General features: G+C 41.9%; 1 protein-coding gene across 7 annotated transcripts in view; it reads left to right on the forward strand.

Moving 5' to 3' along the window:
• Window positions 1-14,108, forward strand: part of PRLR (prolactin receptor) — a 156,295-nt gene that overhangs the window by 133,004 nt on the left and 9,183 nt on the right. For all 7 annotated transcript variants that reach the window (XM_008512017.2, XM_070587033.1, XM_070587034.1 and 4 more), the window contains 7 exons: window positions 1,278-1,390; window positions 4,017-4,149; window positions 5,562-5,731; window positions 9,257-9,426; window positions 10,804-10,945; window positions 12,216-12,315; window positions 12,836-12,905. In XM_008512017.2, the coding sequence (XP_008510239.1) occupies window positions 1,321-1,390; window positions 4,017-4,149; window positions 5,562-5,731; window positions 9,257-9,426; window positions 10,804-10,945; window positions 12,216-12,315; window positions 12,836-12,905 (855 nt within the window). In that variant the 5' untranslated portion in view covers window positions 1,278-1,320. The remainder of the gene's footprint in view (window positions 1-1,277; window positions 1,391-4,016; window positions 4,150-5,561; window positions 5,732-9,256; window positions 9,427-10,803; window positions 10,946-12,215; window positions 12,316-12,835; window positions 12,906-14,108) is intronic.

Here is a 14,108-nt window from a genome sequence, read left to right on the forward strand (position 1 = left end):
TGGGCGTTTGGAAGGAATCCTGGAAGAGCAACTGGAAGATCCCCGAAGAGCAACATCCTGGCTTCCTCACAGGAGACATTACTGAAGCAGGAGCCTCATTATAAGAGAGTCCTTGATGGCAACTGTGAGTCCCAACCTCCGTTGTCATTAAAGTTTCTAGTCTGTCTCAGAGGGAATAGGAGCAAGTAGAGAAAGCCTTCAAGAAGTTGTCCATTAGATGGTGTCCAGATGGCAGATGGAGAACTGCCCTCTGGCCAGGAGGAATAGGCAAAGGTTGGTCTTTTTGGGTGTCATCAAACAACACTCATCATTTCAAACATCCCAAGATGGGCAGCCTTGCTCCCTGATGTCCTTCCCTTGATTTAAAAAAAAAAAAAAAAAAACGTAAAATTTAAAGGGAAATGTAAGCATGTGTTTCCAAGAATTTTCACTTAGTTCATCAAATCTATTGTTTTCTGAGAGTTTGGATTCCAACAAGACTAATGAGCCTTTTTCAAATGTCTTTTAAAATCCTTCTTTCTTAGAAGGATATTTAGAGGCTTTGAAAGTGATTCCAAGGGTGAAAATAATGTTAATAATAAATTGCTCAAAACTCTAAACCCCAGCAGGTTCAAAATGTACTTAACATTCCAAACCCAAGGGACTTGAATTATTACTGGAGTTTGTCATTTCTTGTTTATGGGGCCTTTCTAAAGGGAAGGAACAAACCACAAAGAGGTTCACTAGAGTTCACTGTGTGGTTCACGGCCATCTCCATAGCCCAGAAGGCTTCCAGAAACTTCTCAGCCTGAACCTCCTGAGGAAGCCCCCCTAACTTAGTAGCATCAAAGAGGCCAGATTGGAGTCACACTGAGTGTACTAACTTTTCAGCCTGGCTTATTTGCGGCTGGTGGATGAAAGGCCCCTGAGAACAGTTCTCTTGTAGGACATACAATCTATGTCACAGAAAATGGGTGATATATTGTTTGTTGACTGCAAGGTGGAAAGAAAACAATTCTTCTTTGGGGTGTGTGCAAAGGAGACCACTGCTGCAAGGCTGACCTCGAACGTTGTCATCTGATGACCTCTGGTGGTGGAATTTTTCCCAGCATGTGCGCATCGATGCTTCTGAGCCAAGCCATCCAACCATGTTACATTTTCCTACATTCCTTTCCCCCTGTTTTGTCATTCACATTAAGCAAGGAGCAAGAATCAGTTGCAAACACCCAGAATAAAGTGGTGCATGTACCTGACTGGATAGTCATTTCAAAAAAGTTGCCTGATGCCTTCTTTTTCAGTGAATCTCTGATAACTTTCCTGTAGAAAGAGAAGGAAGCCAACATGAAGGAAAATGTGGCATCCACAGTTGTTTTCATTTTGCTGCTTTTTCTCAACATCAATCTTCTGAATGGTAAGTAAGAGATCGTCCTGCTGTCTTTAATTTTCTGGGGTGTTTTTCAAGAGGGTGGAGAGTCCATCACAGTCCTCTTGCAATGCAGTTATGAGACATGAAAATGTCCATGTCGTTTGCTGCTTTTAAATTATTTGCATTTTTTAACATTAAAATTAATGCAAAAGAATTAAGACAATGAATGCAAAATCTTGTCACTGTGCTCTGACTTCCATCCTCATTCTGGGAGTGCTGTGGAACAGCTCTACAAATGACAGGACCAGAGTTTCAGTCCAGGTTCGGTTGGTTGCTACCTGTGTAACCTTGAGCCACTTATCTAATCTCTCTGAGTTTCCACATTTTCAAAGTGAGGATAGCGATGTTTCCTTCACCACAATAAATGATGTCTGTGAAAAATCTTTGCAAAACCTTAAAGAGAAATAGGGGCTTGCTGTTACATGGTAGGAAACTGGTACAGCCCATTCTGTTATCTGTGTTCATAGAGGAAGTGAGGTTCACAACTAAACTAGAGGGTGGGTACTAATGTGTACTTCTATACATATGCATCTGTGTATGGTTCTGTGTGTGTGTGTATATGTCATGTGGGCTCTATGTGGACACGTGTGTATGCCTATGTGTATGGTGCCTATGTGATTGTCCCTCTGTTTGTGTGCATTTTATGAGCTAGAGACAGTCCATTAATTTTAACTGTCTCCTCTCAAGTGGGCCAAGGAAACAGTTGACTAATTGTAATTTCCCAGCTTTACCCTCCTCTCCTGACATTCCTAGATGTACTACTAATAACCAGTGAAATGTGAAAGAGATGAGCTTTCAGAGAGACAGAAAGGAAAGCAGAGATCAGGATAATCCACAGGGAAACGTTAAGTACTGGAATCATCAGCAATCACCTTAATTGGCTTCTGAGTGTGCTTATTATTGAGCCATAGGGGTTGGAGGGTTTTTTGGACAAACTTTTCTTTCTACTTCATGCAGTCCTCCCCAGCCACAACAAAAAACAAAAACAAACAAAAAAATTGCTTCGATCTGTGAAATTATCCTGAAGAAATTTTCCCTAGAGGACAAGTAATGTTCCAAATCTTAGCAGAGCTAGCCCCAGGCCGGCCGGCATGGAGCTTTAAGGTTGTCTATAATTCTTTAATTTCAGGGGGCTGGGAGCAGGAGGGTAGCTCGGCTCCAGCTGACATTATCAGCCTGGTGTCCTTGGCCCCAGCACGTGAATCACATCATACCATTCCATTAAATGATGTTTTTCTGGCTGGTTTTGCCTGATGCCCCCCTTCCCATCCATGTTCTCCTCCAAACTTGCTCTTTCTGATCTGGTGCTCAGCTGGAAGTTCTGGCCTAGGGGCGAGCATGAGGGGTCAAGAGACAAGTGTGGGAGAAAACAGAGTCAACCCCCTAAGTTGCTGAGACCGACACCTGGAAGCTCTCCTCTCTGCTCCTGACATCCTGAACTAAGCGCTGGGGCATCCAGTTCAGCCAAATGAATGATCGACTGGAGTTAAGTGGATGGAGGTGTTGGGGCTCCCCAGGGCAAACTCCCAGGGCCACTCTTTCCCTCTTTGGACCTGACAGAGAAGGGAGAGAAGAGGGGGCCAGCTCTTCAAAAGCTTTGGGGATTGGACAACTAATAAATTTGATCCCCTTGATGTTGTATTTTCCACATGTACCCCATTCAGACCTTCTAGCTTCCAGCTGGGATTGGATACAGCTCTTAGATAATAATGGTAGCTCATAAGCAGGAGAGAAGCTACCCACTCCCTCGCCTCTTACCATGCCTCTCACCCCAAAAAGAGCCACAAAATTACAAGGAAGCCCTCTGCCACCTCACCACATTAGAGGCCCAAGGAGAGAGGGGGAGATATAAAAGAAAAGAAACTGAAAACCAAGATTCAGAGATGTGGGTGGGAGAATGGGGAGGTAGCAGTAAGACTGGATCACAGGTCAAAGCTGAATGGAATCAAGGAAAAGGGAAAAGAAAATGGAAGAAAAGGCGAGAGAAGGGGTGAGGGGCAGGAAGCAGCTGAGGGAGGAGCATCAGTGATACAATGAAAGAACAAAAGATCAGAGATTGAGTTCACTGTGTGGGAATGGCAGAAAGATGGAGATTAGCGAACAGAGTGGAGAAGGGCCAGAGAACATTGTATTAGCAAAGCATCCTCAGGATGACACTTGTACCCAGGGGAGAATTCGTTTTATGGTCACCCTTATGCTGTGGGAGGGTGTCAGCTTTATAGACTCTGTGGGATGACAGAGGGGCCACATATTCTTCAATCCATAGTATCCATCTCACTCTTGATGCTCACTCTTTGTTGAAATTTTACAATTAGTCACTGATCCTAGGTTGCTGGGATCTGCATCTCACATTACACAAGCACACACACACACATGCACACACACAACACCACAAAGCTCTCTCTCTGAGTCCTCCATTATAAGGGCAGCCCACAGAGGTGTGGGGCTGATGCTGACACTCTGGCATTTCTGAGCACCTCACCTTCAGCCTACTCACCCTGAGACCTCGTTGCTGGCCTGGTCTCACCAACCTGCTTCTGTCACCAGCAGAATGGTCAAATGGTGGAATGCACCTTAATATTGACTCCAGCGGCTTCTGGCTTTTTTCTAGGACAGTCACCTCCTGGTAAACCTGAGATCATTAAATGTCGTTCTCCAGAAAAGGAAACATTCACCTGCTGGTGGAAGCCTGGGGCCGATGGAGGACTTCCTACCAGTTACACGCTGACTTACCACAAGGAAGGGTAAAAAGTTCTCTTCTTTCCTCTCAAGCTTCACAAGAGTGTTCTCACTCTTCAGGCCAAAAGAACCCTGGTTCCAAGTTAGAATTATCACACTTCCCCGGATTAACACTACTAAGGTTCATACCACTGGGGAAAGGGACTCGAACACCATGCTCACATTTTCCTGTTAATGTCCTCGAGGCACTCTCTCAGGGTGAGTAAGCTCATGGGCCACAGCAGCAATACAATATAGCAATGTTCCCATAGCCTGTCGCAAGCTTCAGTTGCAGTCCAAGGTCGCATATAAGGGTTTCCTAAGTGCCAGTTAATTTTAGATACTCATCTCTAAACCTTCTGTCATTTATAAATTTTTTTTTTAGTAATCATTACCTTTGCACATAAGAGGACTATCATGTAATTCTTGACACCATGGTACATTAGCTTTTCAAACTTGTTTCATGTCCAAGAAAATAAAGAGCCCTATTAGGAAAACAAATTGCTGATCCAGGGTCCATGACCTCCCAGAGGGCATATTTGGAGCTACAGTTGCAGTGCAGACTAAACGAGGTCATCTCTGAGCGAGGACTTTGTTATATTCACAATGAGGCCTGGGAGTCCCAGGAGAGCTGTCTCCTTCCCCAGTGATGAAAATATTTTCTGGTAGCAACAGCTGGCCCAGTTCCCAATGAATGCCCTTTGTTGTACACAAAGCTGTCATCCCTTCTGGCACCTAAAGGGGCGTTATATAAACAGATTTCAGGAACTCAAACGGGTAACCAAAATGGAACAAGCCTCCACACCAGTGTGGTGTGTCTGGCGTTGAGGCCCCTCAGCCTAAATGTCAGCAGCCTAATGAGGCACTTGGGCCTGAAATATCTCCTGTCACAATCACTTCATTCTGTTGCTGACTCAGTGCAATCTGAAATATGCTAACATCAGTTTTTATCCCCTTTAATCTTTTTTTCAATGAAATACAATTCAAAACATTTGTGTAATAAATGCTGTATTGTGCATGGCCTCCCAGTGTACATGTGCAGGAGAAAGTCCCGTTTTCTGAGATGACCCAGTGACAGTTCCCTGGGTATGGTGGCGCCTTGACCATTGGAAGCTCAAGTGTTTCTTGGCAGGGGGCATATATCACAAAGCCCACAGAAACCTATAGATGGGAAGGGCCGATGAGAGGCAGAGTCTCTGAGGCCCTAAAGTGACTCTTCCACCCCTTTCTCCAGCACTCTCTTCTCTGTCTCCCTCCCAGCTGCCATTGGCAGCTTGGGGCCGACATGGTACAGAATCTTGGGGCGCTGTTCTTCAGCTCTGGTTTTCTGCATTTGGAATCCTCCATAGCCAACCATATAGATCTATTAAAAAAAAAAAAAACTAGACTCTTTTTATACTTTCTTACTCGTTGTTACATAGTATATTACCCGTTGCAGAGAGACACTCACCCATGAATGTCCGGACTACAAAACCGGTGGCCCTAACTCCTGTTACTTTAACAAGAAGCACACCTCCATATGGACAATATACATCATCACGATAAACGCCACGAACCAGATGGGAAGCTGTTCCTCGGATCCGCGTTACGTGGACGTGACATATATAGGTAAGGGGAAGGGCGGTAGGTGAGGAGTTTGTTACTCCGTTATGGATTTACCAGTAGTCAAACTCAGTTGAGTCTGCTTGGCTTTTGGATGGATTCCCAAAGAGAAAGATGAGAAAATTCACGATATCCTTGTCAAGTGAGTATGTTACACCAATTTTTATCAAGTCATTCATGACAGTAGGACTGGCACTTGGGGTCCTTGTGTTTCTGTGCTTTCCCTTGATCCTTCTTCTCATCCTCTTGCACCCAGAAAGAATGTTCTATTTATACTTCCCTTATCAATCCTTCCCTCTAGCCCTCCCCCTGCAACCAATGTCCCTTCTCCCTTGGCAAGCTGGGATTTCTTCTCTCTCCCCGTGGAAGACAGCTGCTCCATGGAGTAGCAACTCTTAGAAGGAGTTCAACTGCTTCTACACCCACAGGAATTGTTCCAACTGCTTTGCCCCAAATTCAATTCTCCGAATACATAGCCTTCTTAGCAACTGAAGCTATTATTTAAAAATAAAGAATTTGGGGAGTAAATACTGCTGCTTGAGCAGCAGGCTAAAGGCCAAGACCACAAATACAATGTTTGGAGAAGTCATTAGCAAAGTAGAACAAAGTCAGCCTGAGAGCTCTTCCTTGCTTCTCCTGTTCAACATTGACCTGGAGGGCAGTCAGGCATAATTTTAGTGGCCTGTATGGCTTAGTTGGGATGACAAAGAGAATCTTACGACAAGAGACTGGGTTCAGGCCTCATCTTGTATAATAATCTAGGGTGTAGCTAATTAGCTTCAAAGTCACCCACGTCTTCCTGATTTATGTACACCACCCAACAAGGAAAATCAGGCTAGGACCATCAAGTATTCACTTGTATATCATCTCATTGGCATGTTATCAGTAGTTGATCCTTAAAAACTAGAAAAGCTTCCAACACCACCTGGTACCCAATTGGATATTTTCTCCCACCAGCAATTCAGTGCAATGAGCATGAGGGTGGAAACTGAATTGGATCTTAGTTTAAGAAAATCAAAAAGGTAACCCCACTGACAAGTCAGAATAAACTCCAGTCATATAAATTTACTTAAGATATGAAGCCTTTAAGATGCTAAATGCCAAACAATTCCTTTTTCATGGGCTCTTTCTTGAGTTGCCTTGCCCTCAAATGTTAAAGTATTTAGTATTTGAGGGCAATACAGTGAATGCAAGAGAAGTTTCTGAAATGAGCAACTGCTATAATGAATGTGACTCACAAAACATGGGCGCCCTGAAGACCAGCTGAGTTTAAAAAGTGAAATCAATGAGTGATCACACTCACGTTGACTCTGGAAGTAAAGTCTCTGGTGAAAGAATGTGTTGGACCATAGTTTCAAAATAATAAAGGAAGCGTTCGTGGAATGCACATATAACCCTGCAGCATACAGTGTTGGTGACAGGCCATGGAAGTTCATTTAAAAATCGATGTGAACTGCAATACACTTTCTATCCACTTGACTCTCAACCAGTGATAACCTCCAGTACAGAATGACAACATTGGCAGATAATCTCTCAGAAATAGATTCCAGCATTGTTGCCATTGAGCAATACTGAGCTATACTGAAGACACTTGAAAGCAGTGATTCTCAGCTGGGGGCCCTGTTGCCTCCCACGGGACCTTTGGCAATGGTAGGAGAGACTTTTTTTTTTTTTGCAAGGAAGATCTGCCCTGAGCTAACATCTGTGCCAGTCTTCCTCTACTTTGTATGTGGGATGCCTCCACAGCATGGCTGATGAGTGGAGCAGGTCCGCGCCCAGGCTCCAAACCCACGAACCAGGGCCGCAGAAGCAGAGTGCACAGAACTTTAACCACTAGGCCCTGAGGCCAGCCAGCCCCTGCAGGAGACACTTTTGATTATCACAACCCAGGGAGGAGGGTAGGGGTATAACTGGCATCTAATGGGTAGAGGCCTAAGATGCCACTGAGCATCTTACAATGCATAAGACAGCTCCCATGACAAAGAATTATTTGGCCCAAAATACAAGTAATGCTGAGGTTGAGAAACTTTACTTTAACGGATTCATCCCAAATGTTTTACTTGCCGTTTTGTACAAATCTTTTTTGATCAGAGGCATTCCTCAGTATTATGTTTAACTTAAAACTTATATTAAATAACTGATGTTTGTTTAGTAAGTACATGTAAAATAATCTTTCATAGGTATTTACTTGGTAACATATAAGCATTAGGATTAGTGGCAAATTTTCCAAAGTTCGTTTTTAGGCAGCCATAGATAATAATGCCAAGTTCACTGTAGTTACACTTACTTGTGTCCCACCTGGTGTGGAGCCTGATTTTAGGAGGTAATAAATGAAGAGAGACAATATCACTGCTCCAGTCAGGTAATTACTCCAGTCAGAGAGTAAGTAAATAAGACTGACTTACTGGAGTAAGGCAAGCCAGCGCCCTAGACATCTCATTCTTAAGGAGGTACTCACAGACCTATGCTTGAAGGAACCTGAGAGCAAGTGTCTCCTGAATATTTTTTTATTATGGTAAAATACACATAGCATAAAATTCACCATTTTAGCTGTTTTAAAGTTGTGCGATTCAGTGGTATGAGTTCATTCACAATGTTATGCAACCATCACCACTATCTAGTTCCAGAACACTTTTATCACTCCAAATGGAAACTTCATACCCATTAAGCAGTTCCTCAGAATTCTCCCCCTTACCCCAGCCCCAAAGCAGCCCCTAATCTGTTTTCTGTCTCCATAGATTTGCCCATTCTGGATATTTCATATATATGAAATCATATAGTATGTGGTCTTTCGTGTCTGGCTTCTTTCACTTAGGATAATGTTCTCAAGATTCATCCATGTTGTAGCATGTATCATGTACATGTAGCAAGTACTCCTTCCTTTTTATGGCTGAATAATCTTTCATTATACGGATATTGTTTATCTGTTCGTCAGTCAATGGATATTTGGGTTGTTATCACCTATTGACTATTATGAATAGTCTTGCCATGAATATTCATGTGTCTCTGTTTGAACACTTCCTTTCAGTTTCGGAGGGTATACACCTAGGAATGAAATTGATGTGTGACATGATAATTCATGGTTTAACTTTTTGAATAACTTCCAAACTTTTGTCCATAGCACCTGCACCATTTTACATTCCCACCAGCAATGTATGAGGGTTCCAATTTCTCTAGCATTCTCACCAACATTCTTTATTTTTCCTTTTTTGAATTCTAGCCATCCTAGCTGGTGTGAAATGGTATCTCACTGTGGTTTTGATTTGCATTTCCCAAGTGACTAAGGGCATTGAGCACCTTTCATGTGCTTGTTGGCCATTTGTACCTCCTTAAATTTTGCACCCTAGGCATCTCACTTGCTTCAGCCTAATCCAGACTCAATTGATCAACCAGATCAAATGCAAATAATCAAGTGCAAAGTGTCCTATAACCATGGGGGAGTGAACTGGTAGAGAGAGCTGCCTCTGAGTCATCCAGTTCTGTGTTCAAAGACCACTTTTACTAAATATGGAGTTTCTTTCACATCTGCAGTTGAACCAGACCCTCCTGTGAATCTGACTTTGGAATTAAAACAGCCAGAAGACAAAAAACCCTATCTGTGGATGAGATGGTTTCCACCCACCCTGGTTGATGTAAGATCCGGTTGGCTCACACTCCAGTATGAAATTCGATTAAAACCTGAGAAATCAGCTGAGTGGGAGGTGAGTCAACTAGAAGCTTTTGTAAAGAACCATGTCCCTTGGCAAAGATGAAGCCCTCACAACGAAGAACAAGTCATTCCTCCTAATTATTGGGTCACCATGTTGCCCTCCTGATGCTGATGTGGCCCACCCAGATGTGGAAGGGAATTCTCCCCTCTCTTGGGATTGATGGGGGCTCATCTTCACAGCTCTCCAAGGGCTGGTTAGTTCCTTGGACTGAACAGCCTCTTTCACCGGATTTCCAACCCACCTCCCTCAAAGTGTCTTAGATCTAGACACTATGAGAATACTTAACCGGTAGTAAGTGGGAGGAAAAAATCTCAGTGTAACCAGGCCACAGTCAATGGCATTTTTATTTGCTTTGAAATACTTGAATGTAAAGAAATAATACAGTAAATTATAGGCATTATGATATTCTACTCTTAAGTACTTTAGTACAGGTCTCTTTTAAAAAGAGAACACTTCCAAACACAACCAAAATAATATGATCACACATAGAAAATTAATTAAAATTCCTTAGTATCATTTAATAGACAGTTTATACTTTCATTCCAACAATTGCTTCAAAAGATATCTTTAACAGCTAATTTGTCCAAAGGAGAATCCACTCCAGGACCACACATTGTGGCTAGTAGTTATATTCCTTTGGTCTCAACATACTCAAGAGACTATGCCGCTTGTCCCATAGAATGTCCCACCTTCTGTATTTGTCTGATTAGTTCTTTGTGAGGTCATTTAGCTAGTTTCTCTGCCCTTTTATTTCCTATAACCAGGCATTGGATATAAAGACTAGATTAAATTCAGGCTGAACAATTTTTGGCAAGAATACTTCAGAGGTGATATATCCTTCATATTGCATCATATCAGGAGACACAAACCATCTGGTTGACCTACCATACATGATGCTAAAACTGACCCCTGAATTATGGCGATCACAACCTGATCCCTTGATTGTAAAACCATGTTTCATTTGTGCACTGTTGTTTCAACATACATGAATGCCCAGTTCTCTTCCACCTAGGGGCTTTATACCAATGAATAATCCTTTTATCAATTACTGCGTTAGGGTTTACAGAATAGCCATTTTCCAATTTTATTAACTAGTTTCCTTCTATGAAATAGAATTTTAAAAGTGAGAGGTGGGAAACAGAATATTTGTCTTTCTGAAACAGAGTTCCAAATGGATAGATAGGAAATTGGTTAATTCTTATGTGAGCAATGTTTATAAGGAGGAGCGGATGGGCTGAGAGGGTGGAATGGTATCTACTAAGTCTGATTGTCTAGCCTCACTTCTCCCATAATTTATGATCTAAGGGAAAAGTCTCTTTCTTTATAATACAAATTAGAATTACTTCTGTCTTCCTTGTTCCTCCTTAGATTCATTTCGCTGGGCAGCAGACTCAGTTTAAGATTCTCAGCTTATATCCAGGACAGAAATACCTTGTCCAGGTTCGCTGTAAGCCAGATCATGGATTCTGGAGTGAGTGGAGCCCAGAGAGCTCCATCCAGATACCTAATGGTGAGTGTCTCAGCTACCTTTTGCTTATATTCCTAAATATTTTTAAAACAGAATGAATTCAGTAAATCTGCATGTAGTACTACTAACAGAGAAACTATTTTGGCCCTTAGCCAGAAGAATGAGTAGAGGTGGGTTTATCATCGCTCCACCCAACACAAAGACATTTGGAATCATAGCATTGCTCCCTGGGTCACTGTCAGTGGGGACCAGTTCCTAGGATAAGGCTGCAGACGTGGGCTTGGCATGTCTCAAAGGGTTGTAGGGTTGGTGATTCTGCCCTCCCCATCTACCCCTTCTTATCATTTAGTCAAGGTCATCATCTCGTTCTCCCAGAATTTGTAAGGTGGTATCCCATCTCAAAGACACAAACTGATTTTCAGTCTCTGATGTCAATTACGTGTTGGTCTCTTAGTCAAGGCACAGTACATAAGAGGCGCTCAGTTCTAACTAAGTGCCATTAAACATGGCAGCTTACAAGAGAATGATTCATCTTGCGTTTCTAAAGTACTTGACGGTTTACAAAGTCTTTACTTTGTTTGGTCCTCCCAACCCTCTCAGATATTGAAAGAGAATATAATTACCATTAGAAATTAAAAGTGAAGAAACTGAAGCTCAGTGAAGTTAGGGGTCTTGCCCAGAACCACACGGTGATGCCTAGCTCTTCTGACACCCTGCCTGGCCAAAGTATCAGGGCTTTTACTGGACTGGCATACTGGAAAGAGCCCTGAACTGTGGGCCATAAGACTTATACATGTATCTAGTCCAGCCCTGGCTCTTACTAAATAAAAGCAGAGTCTAGAGGCAGAAGACCTGGGTTCAAATCCCAGACTACAATTTTATAGTTCCGTGCCCATGGGTAAATCACTCTTTGAGCTTCAATTTCCTCATCCTTACATACAAGGCAACGTATGTAAAAGCTTAACACCATTGATGGCTTTTAGTAAGAACTTAATAAATGTTAGTTTTTATTATTACTGCAACTGACCACGTGGTCTTGGACTTCCTTTTTAAGGATTAAATAAAATAATATGTAAAAGGATTTTGAAACTTTTAGATTTTGAAATTTGTAAAATACATGCAACATGTTCAAATTTAATAATATTGGAAAAAATTAAACCTGTCATTCATGCTACTCTTTTTGGATTACTGTTCAAATCAAAGGAGGTGTAGGTAGGGGGGAAAACTCTTGTTCAAAAGTTTCGTTCATTAGTTATGTTTCTTTTTAATGATGGTGTATGCGATTAAAGCTTTCTGGCTGTTTGCTTTTTAGATTTCACCATGAAAGATAGCACCGTGTGGATCTTTGTGGCCGTTCTTTCTGCTGTCTTCTGTCTGATTATGGTCTGGGCAGTGGCTTTGAAGGGCTATAGGTACTTCACTGTCTATCAACCCTCCTCCCAATATTCATGGTTCTCAGGAATAAGGGTAAAAAAAGACACTACAAAGATGATGGAAACATTCAGATAATTCAAGCACCTCATTTTAGCCATCAGCTGCCATGTGTTGACCCATAAAAAATCTTTTATAGTGCTGGCAAAAGTAGCAGAATGGATTCATCTGAAGCTGGTGCTCTTTGCATCCAACTGAGGCTCACAGTTATGAAATAGTAAAAATCTATCAAGAGCAGCCAAAAAGCAAGGGAAGCAAATAGTTCAAATAATCCACTCATTTCAGAATTAGCCTCCTCGATTAGCCAGGGCTCATTTTGATGTAGGCCTCTATAATTATTAATTGTTGTCATCATTGATTGTTAGTGTCACGTAAGCCCAGAATTCTAAGTCATATCTACCCATAGTCCATGTAGTAGCTACTTGGAGATAATACTAATCTTTCAAAAATTACAAAGTGAGAAGATGAGCCATTTATTCTATCTCACAAATTATTTTATAGCATGGTATCCTGCATCCTTCCCCCAGTTCCTGGTCCAAAAATAAAAGGATTTGATACTCATCTGCTGGAGGTAAGTGCCAGAGGTGGAGAATGTAGTATGACTCACTGCTTTGTAATAATTAATTTTACACATGTGCACACAATCCCCAACAATTCAGCCTAGCCGGCTCAGTCATCTTGTGCAGCTGTCTCTCCTGTTTAGCATGTGTGTTTACAGAAAGATTGGGAGGCATGAAGGTACTTACCATCAGGGACCAGATGTCAGAGGGTAAGGAGAGAAAGCCAAGAAAACATGAAAACACATAATAATACTTACTAGATTTACCAAATCTGTTCACAATCATAGAGATAAACATTTTGTGCAAATAATCAATTTAGAAAGAGGGAAAATATTTGAATAATACAAAACACGGACCCACCACTACCTCCTCTATCATACTTTGGTAAAAGTTTCTACTTGAATATTCCTTACAGAAGGCCATAGTAACAGAACATTCTATTGCAATTGTTTCTCATTTTGAGCACTCAGCTGAGACTGGATGAGTACAGTAAGGCTGGTGTTTGCCAGGGCCCACTTAGTCTGATTCAAGAGGGAATTAAATTTAAGTGTTTTGAATGAAAGGAGGGGTTAGAATATTTTAAATTTCTCTCCAGGTTGAAATAGATAATTTCAATTTGACCTTAAGCTTACCACTGATGTATATAAAAACAGTGACCTGCACATTAACCCAGCCACTGTGAGGCCAACAGCTCAAGAATGTGAAAAGTGAGCCCCACAGAACTTAGCTTGACTGTGTTCACTTTGATTGCAAATATCAGTGCAGGGAGTACAGCCCCAGAATTTGGGCTCCTGGTCCAGTGCTCTTAGCTCACCATCCAGTCTCTAGCACTGATCTTTAAAGAACCAGCATGAACAATTCTACTAAGTAAATTAACTACTCTCCAGCTCGAAATCCAACCTTGTAGCCGCAGAGCCTTAATGTTAAAATAACTGCTCTGTGTCAAAAAATTTTTTTTTGTATTCTTAATCACATAACCTCTAATCTTCAAAAGAACTCTCCTGGATGGGTCCTATTATTCCCGTTTCACAAATAGAGAAACTGAGGATCATAGAGCAACTTGCCCAAAGTCAATACCCTTTAATAAGTGATAGAGTCAAGATTTAGGCACTGGTAGCTGACCCAAGTCAGAGGATCAGGAACAAGAGTGGAGAATAAGAGAAGGCGGGAGGAAGAGGAGGGGGAGTGGGGGAAAAACGGAGAGGAGGAGGAGG

This window comes from Equus przewalskii, chromosome 20 (genome assembly GCF_037783145.1).
Source record: "Equus przewalskii isolate Varuska chromosome 20, EquPr2, whole genome shotgun sequence".
Taxonomy (NCBI): Eukaryota; Metazoa; Chordata; class Mammalia; order Perissodactyla; family Equidae; genus Equus; species Equus przewalskii.